Source organism: Molossus molossus, unplaced genomic scaffold (assembly GCF_014108415.1).
Source record: "Molossus molossus isolate mMolMol1 unplaced genomic scaffold, mMolMol1.p scaffold_m16_p_5, whole genome shotgun sequence".
NCBI classification, from domain to species: Eukaryota; Metazoa; Chordata; class Mammalia; order Chiroptera; family Molossidae; genus Molossus; species Molossus molossus.
The window spans coordinates 70040243-70059684 of record NW_023425388.1 but is presented as its reverse complement, the minus strand read 5'-3'; the positions used below and the strand labels follow the sequence as shown (position 1 = coordinate 70059684).

Below are 19442 nucleotides of genomic sequence, written 5' to 3'. Positions count from 1 at the left end.
CTCCTCTTCCCCTTAATTTTATTTTTAAAATATTTAAAATTTTTTCTTGAATGTATTGGGGTGACATTGGTTAATACAATTATATAGGTTCCAGGTGTAAAATTCTATAATACATTATCTGTATATTGTATTGTGTGTTCACCATTCCAAGTCAACTCTCTTTCCATCACTATTTATCCCCCTCTACCCTTCTGTCTCTCCCTCCACCTCCTTTCCTTCTGGTAACTACCATACTGTTGTCTGTGTTTAGGAGTTTGTTTGTTTTTTCTTAATCTCTTCACCTTTTTCACCCAGCCTGGAAACCCTCCCCTCTGACAGTTGTCAGTCTGTTCTCTATGAATCTGTTTCTATTTTGTTGGTTAGTTAGTTTTTTCATTAGATTCCACATATGAGTGAAATCATATAGGACTTGTCTCTCTTTTACTGACTTATTTCACTTAGGATTGCACTCTCTAGATCCAACCATGCTGTCGCAAAAAGCAAGATTTCCTTCTTTTTAAAACAGCTTATGAAGTATTGGTGAAAAGGTGATTGCAAAGGAAACTGATATTCAAATAAACTTCCTGATTTGTAACTAACATCATTTGCAAAGTTTGGAGAAAAGTTAAGTGGGAAGAGTTTACCCGTGAGTTTTCCACCTACTCACTCAGTAAGCATTTACTGGATGTCTGACTAAGTTCATTATACTAGATTTCCATGTAATTAGTTATAAGGTATTTTTTAAAATCTCAAGGTTCTGTCTACAATCTTCTGTGGCTCACTTGTCACTAGCAAAAGCTCACATTTTCATAAAAGACTTTTCTTGAAAATTATCAGTATTTTCTTCTGTTCTAAGTTACACTTTGGGGACCGTCAAAAAGGAGCAATGTCAGGCTAATTGCACCCATCATAAAAGAGCCCAGGCAGCTGGCTTTGATCTTGGGAACCATCTTCAATGCAGACCACTTTGATGTTCCACACAATGGAAGCATAAATATTTTCTATGTACCCCATGATTGGACTTTCAGAAATCTAATTAAGATGAAGGTCAATTAAGAGAAAATAAAATCTGAACTCCAAAAGCCAGAGAAGAGGTGGAAGATGATGGAATGGCTGTGTGTACATAAAAGAAGCTAACCAACCTAATTACAACTTGTATAAACACCCAGAGAAAGTGTCTTTCATGTGAAAAAAGGGTCCTAAAGCATTTTATAACATTGAGATCATTAATGTGTCTTTGAAACACACCCAATAATGGAAAAGAATAGTAATACTGGCATTCAAAGCTCTATTACTAAAAAATTACAGACAGCTAGAGGATAAAAGCACTTTAGAGCTCATCAAACGCAACCCCTTACTTCTTGGAAATGAGCGCCGTAAATGTCTGCAGCATAGCAGTAGCTACTGGATTCTTCGGGGTATGCTGTGCAGAAGAATTTGCCAGTGGTTCAGAAGGCTGCAGGACTGGAGGACCGCCCCTGGATATAGTGCAGCCCAGCATGGCCAGGTCTCCTTAAGCAAGTTCTCTCAGCAATCTATGCCTCAGTTTCTAAGTTTGTAAGGTCAAACCAATAATATTTATCTCATGAGTTTACTGTGAATATTAAATGACAAATGGAAATCCTTTAATCCAGTGCTGCATATTGTAGGTAACAAGAATTGAAAACTCCTCCTTCTCTTCCTCTTTCTCCTGAGAGCATGAGCTTTAGAATCAAACTTCATCTAAGTCCCTTTCATCCACCTGCTTCCCATGCCTCTTTAGAAAGGCTATTTTATCTCCTTGGGCTCCAGTGTCTTGAATTCTAATGTGGAGTAAATTATATCTACTTTCCCAGAAAATTTATGTAGAATCACTGGCACATAGGTAAATGCATGGAAGACAGTTAGTTTTCACTAACTCACCACAGTCTACAGCGTATTTTCAAATAGGGGTTGTTTGTTTATGCATGTGTGTGTGTGTTATATGTGCATATTTCTTTGTATGTAGGGTGCATGTGTATGTTCACCATATGTATATATGTATGTTTATGTAGGATGTGTGTATATGTATGTTATATGTGTATGTAGGGTTTGTGTGTGTGTGTGTGTGTGTATGTGTGTGTGTATGTTAAATACACAGGAGGGAAGAAATATCAGGACATTTCTTCATTGCTGTTACTAATCACAATTGTGTTATATGAAAACTAGAATTTAAATAATGTGGAAAGTCACTTCTAACTGGAAAGGGTAAACAAATTCTCTTTATTCTTTTCTTAGGTGACACATATCATATGAATCCACCCCACCCCTCCATCTTTTGAACTACATCTAAAGATTCTTTCATCTGAGAAGTTCAAAATACACCCACTTATCTATGCATCTTAGAGAAATTCTACTTTTTAATGCCCATAGTTTGGGACAAATAGATAACCAAAATTAACTTATCAGGTAGGTATACATGGTATCTGACCACTGTGGCTTGAATTTGTTCCCAAGGCCAATTAGTTAAATAGTAGATGATAAAATATGATCTTGGGGTATTCCCTCTGACAAACAATGCATTAAGATAAAAATCTATTTAAAGCAGATATAAATTGTTTTTTTCTGAAGTGGTATGACCTTGGTCTCCACAAAGACCCAAATAGTGATTGCTAGAAATGCTAGTGCTTTCTGATCATGTTTTCTTAATTCTATAGTCTGAGTGAAAGACAGAGTGTATTGTTAAATGTGTTATGGGTTATATTTAGAGTTGGTAGAGTTGATTTATCAAATGCAAAGGCCAAGTCCTGCCCTTGGATGTGTCGAATGTATAAATGTGCAACTCTGACCAGAGGAACATCTGCTTGAAATGCAATGTTCCTTTGCTAATGGGATCTTTAGAGCTCACATCAAGTGGAGGTGGGCCCTGGGCACACAGCACCTTCTGGCTGCTGCCATACTCACAGTTCACAGTGACCTTGACTTGTTTGACATCCGCCGAGGAGACCTCATTGGCAGCTTTGCACTCGTATTTGCCTGACTGCTCCCTGGTGATGCCGAGGATCTCCAGATACTCTTCTTCTCCTTCGAATTCTCTTCCTGAAAAACAGAGGTTTGCATGATTATTGTTTAAAGTTTAACGTATGCAGCAGATTGCCTCTTTTTTATTTTTAAGAAGCAATCAATCCACATGACTTTTCAATAATTTGACAATGTGCTTTGTCTGAGGTCAATTCCACAGAAGCAGACCCCAAGACAAAAAGTCATGTGGAAGTGATTAAAGAGGAAATGTTCTCAGGAAAACTGGTAGGTGAGTGGGAAAGTGGGACCTGGCAAGAAAGAAGGTAGGGTGCAATGCCAAGTTTCACAGAAGGCCAGCTGGCTTGACCCCTCAGGGAGTGCATGGGACAGCGCATGTCCCATTTCCAAGTTGTCCTGACCAAGAGGCAAGAAGCTGGAGTGTTTCTATGTCCACATCCCTCAGTCATTGTTTAAGGGCTTAGAACAAAGTGGGACCCAGGGCAGGTGCACACAGCTTGTAAAGGGCTCAGCAGGATGCGGGTGAAGCACTGACGTCATCAGTCATGCCATGCTGCAAAGCACTCTTTCAACCAAGGTCGCTGTTAGAAGGAAAAGTGGCTTTCTTTTGAGAAACTGTTACTCTTCTCCCCCAGTATATGTGGAATTGTGTTCACAAGGGTCATGTTCAAAACCTTGCCTTGCAGTTGTGGCTTCCTGGTTCAGTATGAAACTCCATCATCGCTGAGACTTCCAGGCCATGGACCAGATCCAGGAGACCGTCTACTGCCAGTGTATTTTGTGACAGACTGTGTCACCTGGGGTGATGGTAGGGAGCTAAGTACCATTGGCTTAAATACTTGGGATGAGGGGTTTGGAGGCCCTTTCTGGAAAGTTGTATAAAGTTGGATGTTTCCATTGTGGTAAATAAATCTCAAGATTGGCAGACTTGTATTATTCCCCTCACGTGGAGTAAAAATGATTAAATGACTTTCTTCATGAAGGGAGGTAGGAGATAATGAAGAGGAAGTTTGGGGGGGGGGACAGAGAAGGTAAAGAAGAAAACAGGTTGAGCAGACAGAGGTTGGTCAGAAAGACCTATGGACTTCAACTGAAGCTAAGTTAAACCCACTCACTCCCAAGTTGCAACACCCCACTGCTGCTTGGGTGAGAACAGAGCAGCGGGGAGACTAGGAAAGAGCACAGTGCTGCCATCTTGAAGGAATCTTGCTGCTGGTCACCCTGCACTAAATGGCACCAATTAATAGCTCTGCTCAAATGCCACAAGCTGTTTTCCTTTTCTGGAAATTCCCTGATGACCCCATCAACATGCCAGCCAGCCAGCACAGAGACAAATCCACTGTCTAAATATGTCAGCTAAGCCTGTTAACTAGACTCCCCACAGAACACACAGCCTCTTTGACAACCGTCTACAATACAACTGCAGCAGCACCCCAAACGTCAAGCCTTCGGTCAGCATCTTCAAGGACACTTTGCAACCTCAGTCTTCAAAAGGCAATGGTTATGTACAATTATTTGGTCCTTAAGTCCTAAACATTATTGAGCACACGCTCCTATTAAAAACGTTACAGAGTACGTTTATAAGTATATAGCTGCACATTGCTTATAAAAGGCTAATTTTTTCCTTATCTGTGTTTCCCCCTTTTTCTTCTCCACATTCAAACAAGTAGTGAGACCTGACTTCACAGGCCACAGAAGCAGAATGTGGTAGAAAAGGAAACAGAAATCTCAGAAAGGGGAATAGTCCACTTTATTGGATGAGATGGGCAGGATACTTGCATCTATGGACTGAGAGTCACGCCAGCCAACTGATGCTAAGAATCTTCTAGCTAAACATAAATACCCTGAAGATGAAGAGCAGCTCTGACTGCTGCAGGCCAGCAGAGGTTAAGCTCATTAAACAGCAGTAGTGCAGAAGGGCAATGGACAGTAAGACATAATTACTGATGTTGAGAATTACGATGGGTTGAATGAGAAGAGAGTCAAAGATGATTTCAGAATGTTGTAGGGTTTCTGTCCCACACCTTGTCAACCGTGTTCCCACGTGGGTATAGACATGAGTGAAAAAGAAAGAGAGAGAGAGAACAAGTATGATCTTCTTAGAGACAGCCAACACACGGAATTCTTTTCAACTCCCGTAACATACCTAGAAATGGTGAGTAACAGACCCAGTCCTGCATTTTGAATTTCTGAAAGATATAAACTGGTTCCGAGAGAGAAAAAGAATTTTAGCAGCTGCACCGCCTAAGGCCTTATCAGTTTGGGAAGACAGCACCATAAGAGTGAACATTAAGATAAACTACAGAAAATAAAATAACATTTATTGGGGTTTGGACCGGGGATTTTTCTATGCCAATGTAAGTATTAATCATCTCATTTCTTCTTCTTGATAAGCAGATAATAAAACAGACGCTCATGGGATGGATTTTCAATCCCACATCCTTAGGAAGAATTTCCCCCATTCACGTCAGAGGATAAAGGGGGAGTTTTCCTTAAATGCCCCGCCCATAAGGGAGAAAGATTGTTTTTGCTTCTCCCATGGTAACCCTTTTCCACGCTTATGGCTGCCTCAGTCACAAGCATACAACGTACATGGCTGTTTGTGTAGATTGGGAGGAGTCTCAAGGTGCAACTAAATACAGGTAAAAGATACTAGCCTAATTGGAATTAAAAATATTAAACAACTTCTCTGAGTCCCCCTTCTTGTCATTCTTCCTTCACCCCTTGGATCCTCTAGTGGAAGCTCTTGTTCTTGCCAGTACCTCTTGCTAGACGCTTTCACTTGCATCCATGGGACACTTTGCCCACAACACAGTACCTCTCCTATTTCACCTGAGAATTCATTAATCTACAGTGATTTGAGAGGACATGGGAGCTTTTCTGTTGCTGAAAAGCCAAAGGACCACATTGTAAATTCCTCAAGAACTATACTTTACTTGCAATATCCCTAATAACCAGCCCAGGGTTTGGCAAGAGTAGTTACTCCATACATGTCTGTTGAGTTAGCAGAATTGAAACACAAGCAAAAACTAGGGTCAGGTTCAAGACATCACATAGTGTAAGAGAATGGAGTTAGATATTTGAAGGTGGCTAAGTATTTCTGTAAGAGAAGCTGGTGTATACCTTGCATTTTCCTAATAAGAGCACCCTTTGACTGAGGAAGGACAGGCATGCTCTGTACTCTGCTGTAGGAGGATGGACGGGGCACCTCTGGTAATGTCCTGAGGATGTATCTGCTGTGTGGTTACTGTTTAAGAGAAGGTGCAGAGACAACAGCAGAGCCCCTGTGGAAACAGGATCAATGCCACTTCTTCCATCTGAGCAGCAGCCGTTTCTTGTTTCAAGGCATAGAATACACTGCACTAGTCTTCAGTCACAAAATGCACTCAGATCCTCTTGTCCCTCACCCGTTGCCCCAGTGTGTAGGTCCCCATCGGGGCACCTTTCTCGCATTCTTTCAGTTCGCTCTGGCTAGCTGCCCTTCACCAAGGGTCCTGTCATCATTTCCTTTCACTCACTCAAATTTAAGAAGTCTCTCAAGCCAGAATGTAACATTTAACCTGTTTTTCAGTTCTCTGTGGAATAAAGCCCTATGGCTACAACTCGAGCCCTTCTCTTGTTCTTATCTATTATGTTCTGCCCTTGTATAAATGTTTACTTGAAATGCAAATTTGAATATTTTGCTATTTTAAACATCTTAACCTATTTCCACAAGCTAGCTCACACTGGAGTGTTATATTTATTCTGGGATCTTGTGTTTAGTTTAAATCTTCCTTTGCTTAATGGGTTTTCGTGTCTCCTGGCAATATGCCCATTACCAGGCCAGATAACCCCTCGGCTCCCCTCCCCCGCACAACCTTTCAAATTCCTGCACACAATGGGCACAGCTCCTCTTAGTCACTGTTGACTCAGGTTATATGTATTAGTTCTTTTAATATTTCTTCATAAGTCAGAAAGAAAGGCCTAGAGCTATAGGCAAGAGGGAAGTTCTCTTCTGGTTTTCCTAACATCAGGGAAATCAGTCAGGAGTACTCCAATCAGGACACGCCAGGTGCTGCCTTCTGAGTACACTGCCTTCAGAGTCCTGACTTGGCTTTGGTGAAACTTGTAGAGATCACATCCAAAACGCTGACTTACTTAGATTTCCAAGGTCAACCAGGCATTTGTAAACAAGCAGCCCTTTAAAATGCCTATGTTTTGCCCTGGCCAGTGTGGCTCAGTTGGCTGGGAGTTGGTCAGCGCACTGAAAGGTGGTCATTTTGATTCCTGGTCAGGGCACATGCCTGGGTTGTGGGCTTGGTCAGGGCCATGCAGGAGGCAGCAGATCGATGTTCACTCTCACATGGATGTTTCCCCCTGTCCCCCCACTTTCTCTCTAAAAATCAATAAGAAACTTTGGAAAAATAAAATACATTTCCATGGCTCTTCTCTTTATCACTTTCTCCCTTTCTCTCCTTCCTCTTCCTCTCACCCTAACCCCATCTTCTCTCTCTACACACACACACACACACACACACACACACACACACACATACACACACACACACACACACACACAGGGCTATTTTTATTTATATATAACCTTCCACTCTAACTTTTAAAAAACAGCATACAAATTCACTAACATCCACACATCTGCTCACTAAATAGAGCAGACCTATTCTTGAAAATTCCTCAGGGTGTGAAAACCAGTTCTCTATTTAAATTTTTTTAAAAAACTTATTACTCCATGCCCTGGCTGGTTTGGCTCAGCAGTTAGAACATTGGCCTGCAGACCAGAGAGACTTAGGTTTGGTTCCCACTAAGGGCACATACCTCGGTTACAGTTTGTCCCTGGCCTTTGTTGGGTCGTGTGGGTGGCAACCAGTCGATGTGTCTCTCTCACATTGATGTATCTCTCTCTTTTATCCTCCCTCTCTCCCTCTCGCTCTATCTGCATGAAAAAAATAAATAAAATAAAAAAATAAAAGCTTACTACCCCAACCCTGGCCAGTTTTGCTCAGTGGTTAGAGCGTAGGCCCTTAGACCAAAGAGTCGTGGGTTCAATTTTGATCAAGGGCACATCCCTTAGTTGTGGTTCTATCCCAGCCCTGGGAGGCAGCTGATTGATGTGTCTCTCCCGCATCGATGTCTCTCTGTCTCCCTCCCTTCTTCTCTCCTTGTCTTCCACTCTATCTGAAAATTGATGGAAAAATATCCTTGGATGAAGATTTTTTAAAAAAAAAAGCTTACTACCCCGGTGATCATTATGGTATTTGGCATTCTTTCTCTTATTTGAGAATAACGAATAAAATTCAGGAAACCTTTAAATTTGAGTGTTTTATGACTTTGAAAAGGTAAAATCCAAAGGATTGTTATATGTTAGAAAATGGATGAATCATTGTTTTGTTTTTTTTTTCACTATTCTGAGACGAGTTTTATAAGGTAACATCTCTGTGGACTGTTTTTTCACAGAAGGGACAATGTGTGTGTTTGAAATGAGGTTGACATTATCTTTACTCTCCTAAATTTCAATATTTACAAGTCATGGTTGTAAACACAACCATTATACACACAAACACATACAGATCAATGGAAAACAAACAGGTGGAACTTGTCTCACAGGGGATGTGTGTACGCACATGCATGTGTGTGTGTGGTTCTGTAGTTGAATGGGGAGTGAAAGTCGTGAGCTAAAGTAAGCTATAAACTTCTGCCTCTAAATAACATGAAAAAAAGATTGTGAATCAATGATGCCATTTGAAGTTTTCTGTGCTAACTTCAAATGCGGTACCAAGTTTCTGTTCTTACAGTACATTTCACGTTTCTTTGCCCCTAAGGACATACCCACCTGTTCCTGTTTTTTATTATTTTCTTACTTTTTTTGCACATAACGTTCTATACACACGTTCTTAAAAAAGGAAGCTAGAGAGAAACACAACAAATCCAGGGGAAAAACATCTCTGCAGTTGGGGTTGTTTATATTTCCTGCCTCTTTCCAGATCCTTTGAAGATTCTGTTTCTCAGCTTCACACCCCACCCGAGAGATCCTTTAGAGTTTGACAATATTTCTGTCCAAAGGTGGAATCCACTCATCATCACTGCTGCTCACCACCCATCAAGGCAGGAGTAAAGGTTGGTAAATGATCCATGACTGAAAGAAGGCACGTGTTGGGGGCAGATGAAACTGCCACAGGCAGCGATCACAGGAGATAAGGAGACACAGGGGAGAGCAAAGTATTGAAGAGAATGGGGGCGGGGGGTGCAGCAAAGAAGTGACATAATGAAGATGAATTTAAGAAGGAGAATACAAATCAAAGAAGAAAGAGTTCTCTAGAGCAAAAGGCATTTGACTATTAAGATATGTGAGGTACGTGGAAGAGAAGGTGTTGGTTACTCTGCTATAGAACTGTTCCCTGTTTGAATAGTGAGACACAACAGGGTATGGAAACTGGCCCCGTGCCTTCTGCAGCCCCAAAGGGTGTAGATAGTACCCAGAAACTAGCGGCAAGCATAGTGCCGGGAAAGATTCACAAATGGCTTTGGCTCTATGAATGAGCATGGGCCAAATAAAGAACACCCTGGCATTATTTTATTGGCATCCAGAGAGATCCAATTCATTATGGTTTGTGTTTTTCCTTTCACATACAAAAATCAGCAGGCTGACATAGTTTGAGTTCAGCAACCCACCGGAGGCTGCCATCCACACATCCTTTTTAGTCATGGGCCATGACATTCTGTTATTGTACTAATACTTAACTATTACCACCTACTTGGTCTCAGTTCTCAGAAACTGTTCTGCCTTTCCAAATGCTGGGCTTGAAATCAGGATCCCCTCTGTTCGGTTTTCTGAAGGGAAATTATATTGATAATAGCTATTGTTCCACTGTGGGGACCACATCTGGCTGTGCTCATCATTGTACCCCATTGTGCAGCACAAGGCTGGATGCCGGCACATTCAACGAATATTGCAGAGTGATTGTTGAATGAGTTACCACTTAAATAAACACGTTCTAGGCACTGTGCTGGGCGACTTGAATATTTTCTTATTTAATTCACAAAACTGTTAAGATTGCTTAAAGATGAGGAAACGCAGGAACCCAAGTTTAAAGAAGACCTTTCAGGAATGTCCTTAAGTTTATAACTTTATTAAGGGAGAGCCGAGAATTGAAACAGGTCTATGAACTTTTGCCGCCCATGTTCCCAACTAGGCATGACGACTTTCATCATTGGAATCCCAGGAGATACTACAGTTGGTGGAATTCTTAGCTCTCAGCATCTGCTCTGTTTCTGTTTGCGAGTACACTGGGAAGTTGAGAACAGGACACTTGGGGAATTTCCAAAGCAAAGTAGCTCAGTTATAGATAAAGAACGTAAAAAGCCATCAGCTTTTATAAGGTTTGTACTCTTCACTTAACTTCTTTATGGAGAGAATCAAATAAAGCGGTAAATGAGGAAAAAGTTGGTATTTAAAAGTTTTGCTCCACCCACTAATTTATTGAGCCTCCCCCACCCCAAACAACAACAACAACATAAAGTGGTGGTGCACATAAATGCCAACAGCCAGCAAAGGAGCTACAGGAACAATGTGGAATGGACTTAACATCAGGAAAGACTTACTGGGAGATGTGAGTTTTCAGGAAGTTAAAAATCACAAGAAGAGAGAATCAGAGCTGGCTAATGGTCAAAGGGTGTGGCAGTCTGGGTTGCCTGCCTGAAATAGAGTTCCCCACACAGGAGAAAAGAGTAGTGTGAGGTGACATATTCTAGGGTGTGACAGGTGGTGTGGGGACCCTGGTTTTGTTGTGTTCAGGACCTCTGCATCTGGAGAAAGAAACAGTAGAACCTTTTGGCACCCACAAAGTATCAAGTAAAATGGACATTTTATACAAGTTTCTTTCCTCCCTCTCTTCCTGTCCTCCCTTCCTTCCTTCTTGCTTTCCTTTTTGGGGACAACATGGTGTGTAAGCATGGAATCCCACAGAAATTCTATTTGTTTATAGTCCTTTCCATATCAGCACCACCTATGCCCAGTGAAAAGTTCTTGGCACTGAGACCTAGCATGTATTGTGATGTGCCTCCCTGTGAATTGCCGTGAACACCAACATAGTTCTTCAAGGATGTCAAATAGTCACCACCAGTCCTGACTACTGGTGGTCGCTGCAGGGGCCTGGTATTGAGAAGGAATCTGAGGCACAGCCTGGGCGCAATGGGAAAGAGGGGCAATGTCGGTGAGGGCAGAGGGAATGTGCACCACGCAGTGGGACCTTCACCTGCCCTGAGGTCTCCTGTAGTCCACTTGAGTTTTCTTGGGTATGAAGAAATACAGTCATCCCTCGCCACTTCGTGCTTCGATTTTGTGGCTTCACTCTATCACAATTTTTTTCGAATATAGTATGGTATAGTATTTGAGAAAACCACGATAGAGTGAAGCCGAGAAAGTCGAAGTGCGAAGTGGTGAGGGACGACTGTGTATAAATAAAGAATCCTACTTCGTGGAAGTTCATTTATCCCAGTAGAGTCTGGAGCTGATCAATTGCAATAAATGAGGGCCGACTGTATATTCTAATTGTAGTGTGTAGGCTGAAAGCTAGTGCCTTTCTGGGTTCGAATGCAGTAGGTGTCACTAAAGTGATTAGGAAGGAGTGTTTATTTTGGAGTGGAGATAATGAGTTTGTCTCTTGACAGGGCGGGTGACAGTTTTTCCTAGAACATCCTGGAGAGTGCATTCCATAGGCAATCAGAAATATGAAGTTGCTAAGGGATTGGGGCTAAATGTGGATTACACGTGCAATATATGCATTGGTGGCCATTCAAACTATGGTAGGAGGAACTGCAGAACATTTGTGTGATGTAGCATGATGTCACAGAGCAAGGCAAGGACTCACTGTCTCACTTCCTTTTTAATATCTGAGGGGTGTGGGGAAGAAGAGGTCAAGAGGTAAAACTGTAAAACGAACTACCTAGAGGAGTCCTTTGCAATAAAATAAAAGGGAAAACTCCTGCAGCTGTTGATTATTTTCTAGACCGTTTCCTAAGAAGGGGGTGAGGCAGAACAAAGAATTTCTGGTCCGAAGGAGCAACAACCAGGCTCTTTCACCATTGTAGTCAGACCGCAGGGATACTCTGAGACCTGTCATTAACGATTCTGCCGTGGCTGAGGATTAAATATCAAGAGAGACAAGACCAGTGGTTGCTGTTTTCAAAAGTCACATAAATCAATTGGCATTTTGTAAGCGAATGTGTTAAACTCAGCAGGACAGCTGCACCGTGGAAGGATTGCTAGGCGTGGTTTTGTGGCTGCCACAGAAGCCTTTGAAAAGTAATTAAAACAAAGGAGGTGATAACCCCATCTGGCCCTCCGCCCTTTCCTTACAGGCCTGATGCTGCAGGGACCTCATTTGGGCTCAACCCCAGATCCCAGCTTCACTTCTTCAGCTAGCCTCCTTGCCAAAGGAGATGCTCCATCTGATTTAGAGAACTTTTCTTGCTTAAAGCCAATAAATAAGTAATAAAGAGTAAAGTGGGAGTAATGGGGGGTGGGTGGCAGAAAAGAAAATGGTTTAAGCATGAACTAAAGTGATATTCTCAGAATGTTCCCATTTAACATAAGGTGGGCAGCTGTTGGTTGATCAAGGGTCAACACAAATGATAGCAAGGAGTCCAGCAATTTGTTTCTTGCTCTTAGACCAAAATGTATAAACTAGGAATCAATCACCACCATCGACATTCAGTTGGGATGGCAGTCCTCTCCCTACCTTCATCCCTGAACCCTGGCCCGGGGGTTTATGGGCTTTCTATAAAGCAGACCAATGTCAGTGAGAGTGGGGCCCCAGCAGCAGTGCTGGGAGCACACATCCAGGCAGAGTGGGAGACACCAGGAGCAAGCTCATGTCTGCTCTTGAAACCATGCTCTGCCAGGCTGGGCCTACGCACTCCTGGGAGGCTGCGAGGCCAGTGGGCCAAAGCTTAATAGGAAAACAGCAGCGATTTGTCTCCACAGCTATTTGTGTTTCAAGCGCGTGACAGGCTGTCAGTGCAAGTGAGGGTCGCTAAATTTACTGCCTTTCAGATTACTGCCACAGTCTCTGACTTGACAAGTCACTTCATTTAAAAAGCACTGCATGAGGATGTTTCCTCTACTTCTTTATAAATAAAAACAAAGGGAGAGGAAAAGGGGCGACAGAGTTTTCGTTTAAATGGTTGAAATGAAGAAAGCCCACAACACTGACTTAGTCTGATGGGAGGACCCTGCTTTCACAAATCCCCTCTAATTAAAGTGGGAGTGAGGGAAAGGGCTGGTCCAAAGTTCTTGGTTTGACTGATTTGTGGGCTGCATAGTATTTTTATGGGGGGGGGGGGTGGAATAAAATGAGGTTTTTTATCTGTTGAATTTGAATGGTTAAAGGACATTTAAGTGAAGATTCCTTCTAAACAACTGGATATAAATGAATAATAAAACCTCTAATTTTTTTACTCTTTATGTTCTTAACTAGTCATTTATTTTCTGAGGTCTTCATAGAATGAAGAAATTATAGACAAGAAGAAGAAATTGACCATTTGGGGGTTAAAGGGCAAAGAGATGTGGTACCTCTGAGTGCCAAATAAGATTAATACTTCAAAATATAATCTTTTAGTATAAAAAGACCTAAATTCCTAAAATATACATGCCTACTGACTGTGATCTGAACAGTCGAGCATGGCTTCTGAGTACTATTATAAACAGTCACTCGACATATATCAATTGCTACCATGTGGCAGCCAAAATTTAAACAGGAAGTACAAGAAATAGAGGAAGTAGAAAAATATATTATTTCTAATTTTTATACAACTTACATTCTCATCAGGGATAACTATAGTTAAATAGCTCTGGAAGGTCTTAACCTTATTTCATGTGAGTGGGAAGTAGATTAAAGGATTCAAGAATTATACTTAAACTTTGTCTAATAGTTTCTATTAACAACTATTAATTATATTTTCTCAATGATTTTATTTTTTTATTGTTGAAAGTATTATAGATGTCCCCCCTTTTCCCCATTGACACCCTCCTTCCCACTCCCACTCCCCTGCCGCTTTCCCCAACCTAATGGCTCTGCCCATTGGTTGTACATATATGCATTTAAGTTCTTCGGTTTATCTCCGCCCCCCACCCTGCTCCATCTCTCTGACAGTTGTCAGTCTGTTCTCTACTTCCATGACCCTGGATCTATTTTAGTTGACAGCTTATTTTGTTCATTATATGCCATAAATAAGTGAGATCATATGGTACTTGTCTTTCTCTGACTGGCTTATTTTGCTCAGCATAATACTTTCTAGGCCGGTCCATGTTGTCCCAGGGGTAAGAGATCTCTCTTTCTTACAGCTGCATAGTATTCCATTGAGTAAATGTACCACTACATTTTTATCCACTCATCTAGTGATGGGCACTTGGGCTGTTTCCAGATCTTAGCTATTGTAAATGCCAGTACTATGAACATAGAAATGCATATATTCTTCCTGACTGGTGTTTCAGGCTTCTAAGGATATATTCCTAGAAGTAGGATCACTGGGTCAAATGGCAGTTCCATTTTTAATTTTTTGAGGAAACACCATATTGTTTTCCATAGTGGCTGCACCAGTCTGCATTCCCACCAGCAGTGTACTAAAGTCCCCTTTCCTTCACTTCCATGCCAGCACTTGTCGTTTGATGATTTGTTGATGGCAGCCATTCTGGCAAGTGTGAAGTGAAATCTCATAGTTATTTTAATTTGCATCTCTCTGATGGTTAATGATGTTGAGCATTTTTTCATATGTTTCCTGGTCATTTTTATATCCTGTTTAGAGAAGTGTCTCTCTGGGTCCTATGCCCATTTTTTAATTGAATTGTTTGTTTTCCTTTTGTTGAATTGTATGAGTACTCTGTATATTTTGAATATTAACCCCTTATCCAATATATCATTGGCAAATATGTTCTTCCAGAGAGTGGGTTCCCTTTTCATTTCGATGCTGGTTTCTTTTGCCTTGTGGAAGCTTTTTAGTTCGATGTAGTCCCATTCATTATTTTTTTTCTTTGTTTCTCTTGCCCTAGGTGATGTATTCTACTACATATGATGTCTGAGATTTTTCTGAATACATTTTCTTCTAGGATTTTTATGGTTTTATGAGTCACATTTAAGTCTTTTATCCATTCTTAGTTTATTCTTGTGTATGGTGTAAGTTGGTGGCAGTTTCATTTTTTGCATGTAGCTGTCCAATTTTCCCAACACAACTTATTAAAGAGACTGTCTTTTCTCCATTGTATGCTCTTGTCTCCTTTGCTGAATATTAATTGTGCATATTGTCTTAGGTTGATATCTGGGTTCTCTGTTCTGTTCCATTGATCTATAGCCTGTTCTTGTGCCAATACCAGGCTGTTTTGATTACAATGGCTTTGTAGTATAATTTGATATCTGGTATTGTGATTCCTTCCACTTTGTTCTTTTCCAAGATTGCTGTGGCTATTTGGGGTCTTTTATGGTTCCACATAAATTTTTGGAGTATTTGTCTTAGATCTGTGAAACATACCTTTGGTACTTTAATAGGACTTCTTTATATTGCTTTGGATAGTAAGGACATTTAAATGATGTTAATTTTTCTGATCCAGGAACATGGTATATATTTCTACTTTTTTATATCTTCCTCTATTTATTTTTTCAATGTCCTGTAGTTTTCTGAGAACAGGTCTTTTACCTTGTTGGTTAAGTATTCCTTTGAAGTCCTCCAGAAGTTTTAAAATATATTTTGGTGCTCCTATATTGGGTGTATATATGATTAACAAGGTTATATTCTCCTGTTGGATAGATACTTTCAATATTATATAGTGGCCTTCTTTTTCTCTTGTTATGGCCTTCATTTTGAACTATATTTTATCACATATGAGTATTGTTACCCCAGCCTTTTTTCATTTCTATTTGCTTAGAACACTTTTTTTTCATCCCTTCACTTTCAACCTGTGTGAGTCTTTTGTTGTGAGTTGGGTTTCTTGTAAACAACATCTATATGAGTCACACTTTCTTATCCATTTAGCTACTCTGTGTCTTTTGATTGGAGCATTAAATCCATTTACATTTAAGGTTATTATTGATATGTATTTATTTATTGCCATTTTAATTTATTATGGCTATGTTTCTCTTTTTATTTCTTCTGCTTATTACAGCAGTCCTTTGAACATTTCTTGCAGTGGTAGTTTGGTGCTAATATATTTCTTTAGTCCTCCTTTTTTCTTTAGGTCTGTGAAGCTCTTTATTTCACCTTCTTTTTTGAATGATAACCTTGCTGGATAGGGTAGTCTTGGATTCAGATTCTTGGTTTTTATTACCTTGAATACTTCATGCCTTTCTCTTCTGCCCTGTAGTGTTTCTAGTAAGAAATCAACTGATATAGCCTTATGGGGGCTCCTTTGTAGGTAACCTGTTGCTTTTCTCTTGCTGCCTTTAAGATTTTCTCTCTCTTTGTCTTTAATTTTTAGCATTCTAATTTTGATGTGTCTTGGTGTGGGCCTCCTTGGGTTCTTCTTACTTGGGGCTCTCTGTGCTTCCTGAATTTGTATCCCTTTTTCCTTCATCAATTTAGGGAAGTTTTCTACCACTATTTCTTCAAATATATTCTCTAACACTTGCTCATTTTCTTCTTCTTCTGGAACTCCTATGATTCGGGTGTTGTTACATTTCATCTTGTCCCACAGTTCTCTTAAACTGTCTTCATGTTTTTCAGTTGGTTTTTCTTTTTGGTACTCTGATTGAGTGATTCTTTTTTTTCTACCCTGTCTTTTAATTCAGTGATCTGAGGCTCGGCTTCCTCTAATCTACTGGTTATTCCTTCCAATGTGCTCTTTATTTCTGCTATGTCATTCTTCCTTTTTGCCTGGTGGTTTTTTATTTCCAATTGGTTGATTTTTACTGTTTCTATATCTTTACTCAAGCTGTTAAGCCTCCTCATAATTATTATTCTGAACTCTACCTCTAATACCTTGCTTAATTCCACTTCATTTAGACCTTCTTCTGTAGAATTCTCTTGTCCTTTTATTTGGGATTTCTTTGTTTCATGATTTTGGCTATCTCAGCAGGGTTTGGAGCCTGCCAAATTTTCCCTGTGAGTGTCAGTGTTCTGCTGATTGTGGCTTCCTCTGCTAGGTTTGGATGAGTATGGAGGGACTAAGCTAAATACCAATGTCTAGTCTTACTTTCCTGGGTAGAGTCGCAGGCCAAGCAAAGATTCAATTATGCCTGAGCTTTTGCCTGCAGGTTGACTATTAGTCTCAGTTACATGATTAGTCCCACATTGTAGCCCTCAGCTGAATGAAAAATCCCATGGCTGGGCAGGAAAAGAGGATTTTCAGCATGTGGGGCAATTACTTCCCCCTGGATTAAAATTGCTTTGAGAAGAAAAGGCTTTCTGCAGAGTGGGTTAATGGCTCAGTACAGGGACCCAGGCCTCAGCTTTCAAAGCTCAGTCCACAGAGCCACAACACCCAACACTGAGAGTAAGGTCCAAGGCTCAAAGCCTTCAGAATCTTATCTCTGCTTGCTGGCTTGCTGGTAGTCTCTAGCTGATAATAAGCCTCAGGCTGCACTTTTCAGGGCAAGTGGTATTACATCCTGAGGGAGAGGCAGCTTCTTCTCCCCAAGGCTAAAGCCAATCTGGGAAGGGGCTTCTTGAGGAATATGTCTACTGTCTTGTTGGGGAGTGACTCAGCATAGAGCTCCTGATGGCCTCCTTCCCAGTTTTCTCCTCAGTGCCAAGAACCCCTGACTCTCCCCACAAAGTTCCAGTCTAGTCCACCCTCCTTTTGCTAGAACCCAAGGTGAGTGGCTGTAGCTGTAACTTAGTGCACTGGCCCCTCAGGGAAGTGCCAATGTTCCCTGTGCCTTTCTTTGCCAGACAAAACCTCTGCCTGGTGATTTTTTTCAGTCAAGTGTTATGTGGGCACCTCTCCCTGTTTTGCCACTCTGGGCTGTAGAGCTGGCTTGGAGTTTTAACCCTTGACTTGTCAGAGGGAACTGCTCACAGCTAAGACAGCCCTCAGCTGCTGCCTGTGGGCATCCAGACAGTCCTCTCATGCCTCCACAGCTTCTACCACTCTTGATTTGGGGTCTCTTTATGTCCCCAGTTATAAGGGTTCTCTTCAGCTGCTCTTCAGTTGTTTTTTCCAGATGACTTGTCTATATTTTAGTTGTAATTCTGGTTTGGTCCTGGGAGACAGTCTGTGTAGGTTCCATTTACTCCACCACCATTTTTCTTTCCCTCCAATCAAGTAAGCTCTGGGTACTTAGATGAAATTCTCCTTATAAGGCCCATGGAGGAGTCTATCACCGAAGCAACTTGCAGCTTTCTTCTCTACTTACTTACAAGACTATCTATGGTGCCCATGGTTTAGGTACTTCTGCCCCCAAATTTCCTCAATTATTTTAAATGCTAATCCTATTTACAACTTTGGTTGTTTCTGGATTCTGTTCTGTTTCTTGATTCTGTTGGTCTATTCCTGGGCCAGTCTTTTACAATTTTAATTACATTAGCTTTAATACTTTCTAATTAAGGATATAAATAGTTATTTTTCAGTGTTTTCTTGATTGGTTTCATATATATATATTTTTTTCAGATGAACTTTAGAATTATCTTCTAAATTAAACAAAAACAAATATTCAGTCTTTTGATCAGGTTTATATTGATTTAGAGGTTAATTTAGAGAGATATAGCTTTATAATCTTGATTCTTTCTTTCCAAGATATCCCAAGAATAAGATATCACATTTAAGTGTTATTTATCCATCAATTGTTTATTTTACTTTCTAAACCCTGAGAATTATGCATTAAGCTTATTTAATATATTTTCTTATTTCTAGTGAATAGGGCCCTTTTTGTCATTATCTAATTGGTATTAGTCATATTTAGAAGAACCATAGTTTTGTATAGCAGTACTCTACCCATTGAATTATCTTTTTCTCTTATTGTTGCTAAAATGGTGTTGAAATAATAGGTTATCCTATTTTGAAAAAAAAAATTACCCCCATTTTATTCACCAAAATAAATTGAGATGAATCAAATTATTTCAAATTAAAATTTAAATTATAAGAGTACTAAAAGAAAAGCAATAGTTTGATAATATTGAAAAAGGGAATACCTTTTTAAGCAAGTTGTGAAACATAGAAACCATTTAAAAAAGAGATTGATTTTCCCAGCCAGTGTGGCTCAGTGGTTGAGCATTGACTCATGCACCAAGAGGTCTCTGGCTCAATTCCTGGTCAGGGCACATGCCCCGGTTGTGGGCCAAATCTTTAGTTGGGGGCATGCAGGAGGCAACCTATTGATGTTCTCTCTTATCAATGTTTCTGTCTCTCTCTCTCTTTTCCTCTGTCTCCAAAGTCAATAAAGAAAAAAAAAATTAATGAAAAAAAAAAGAGATAGGTTTGACTATATAAAAAGTAAAAATTGTCCATCGTACAAAAGCTTCATCAACAAAGTCAATACATA

At 40.4% G+C, this 19442-nt stretch overlaps 1 protein-coding gene across 2 annotated transcripts in view; it reads right to left on the bottom strand.

Moving 5' to 3' along the window:
- The window catches only part of LOC118616867 (limbic system associated membrane protein), a 662882-nt gene that overhangs the window by 41164 nt on the left and 602276 nt on the right, over positions 1-19442 (bottom strand). For both annotated transcript variants that reach the window (XM_036242370.1, XM_036242369.1), the window contains exon 4: positions 2902-3036. In XM_036242370.1, coding sequence (XP_036098263.1) covers positions 2902-3036 — 135 coding nt within the window. The remainder of the gene's footprint in view (positions 1-2901; positions 3037-19442) is intronic.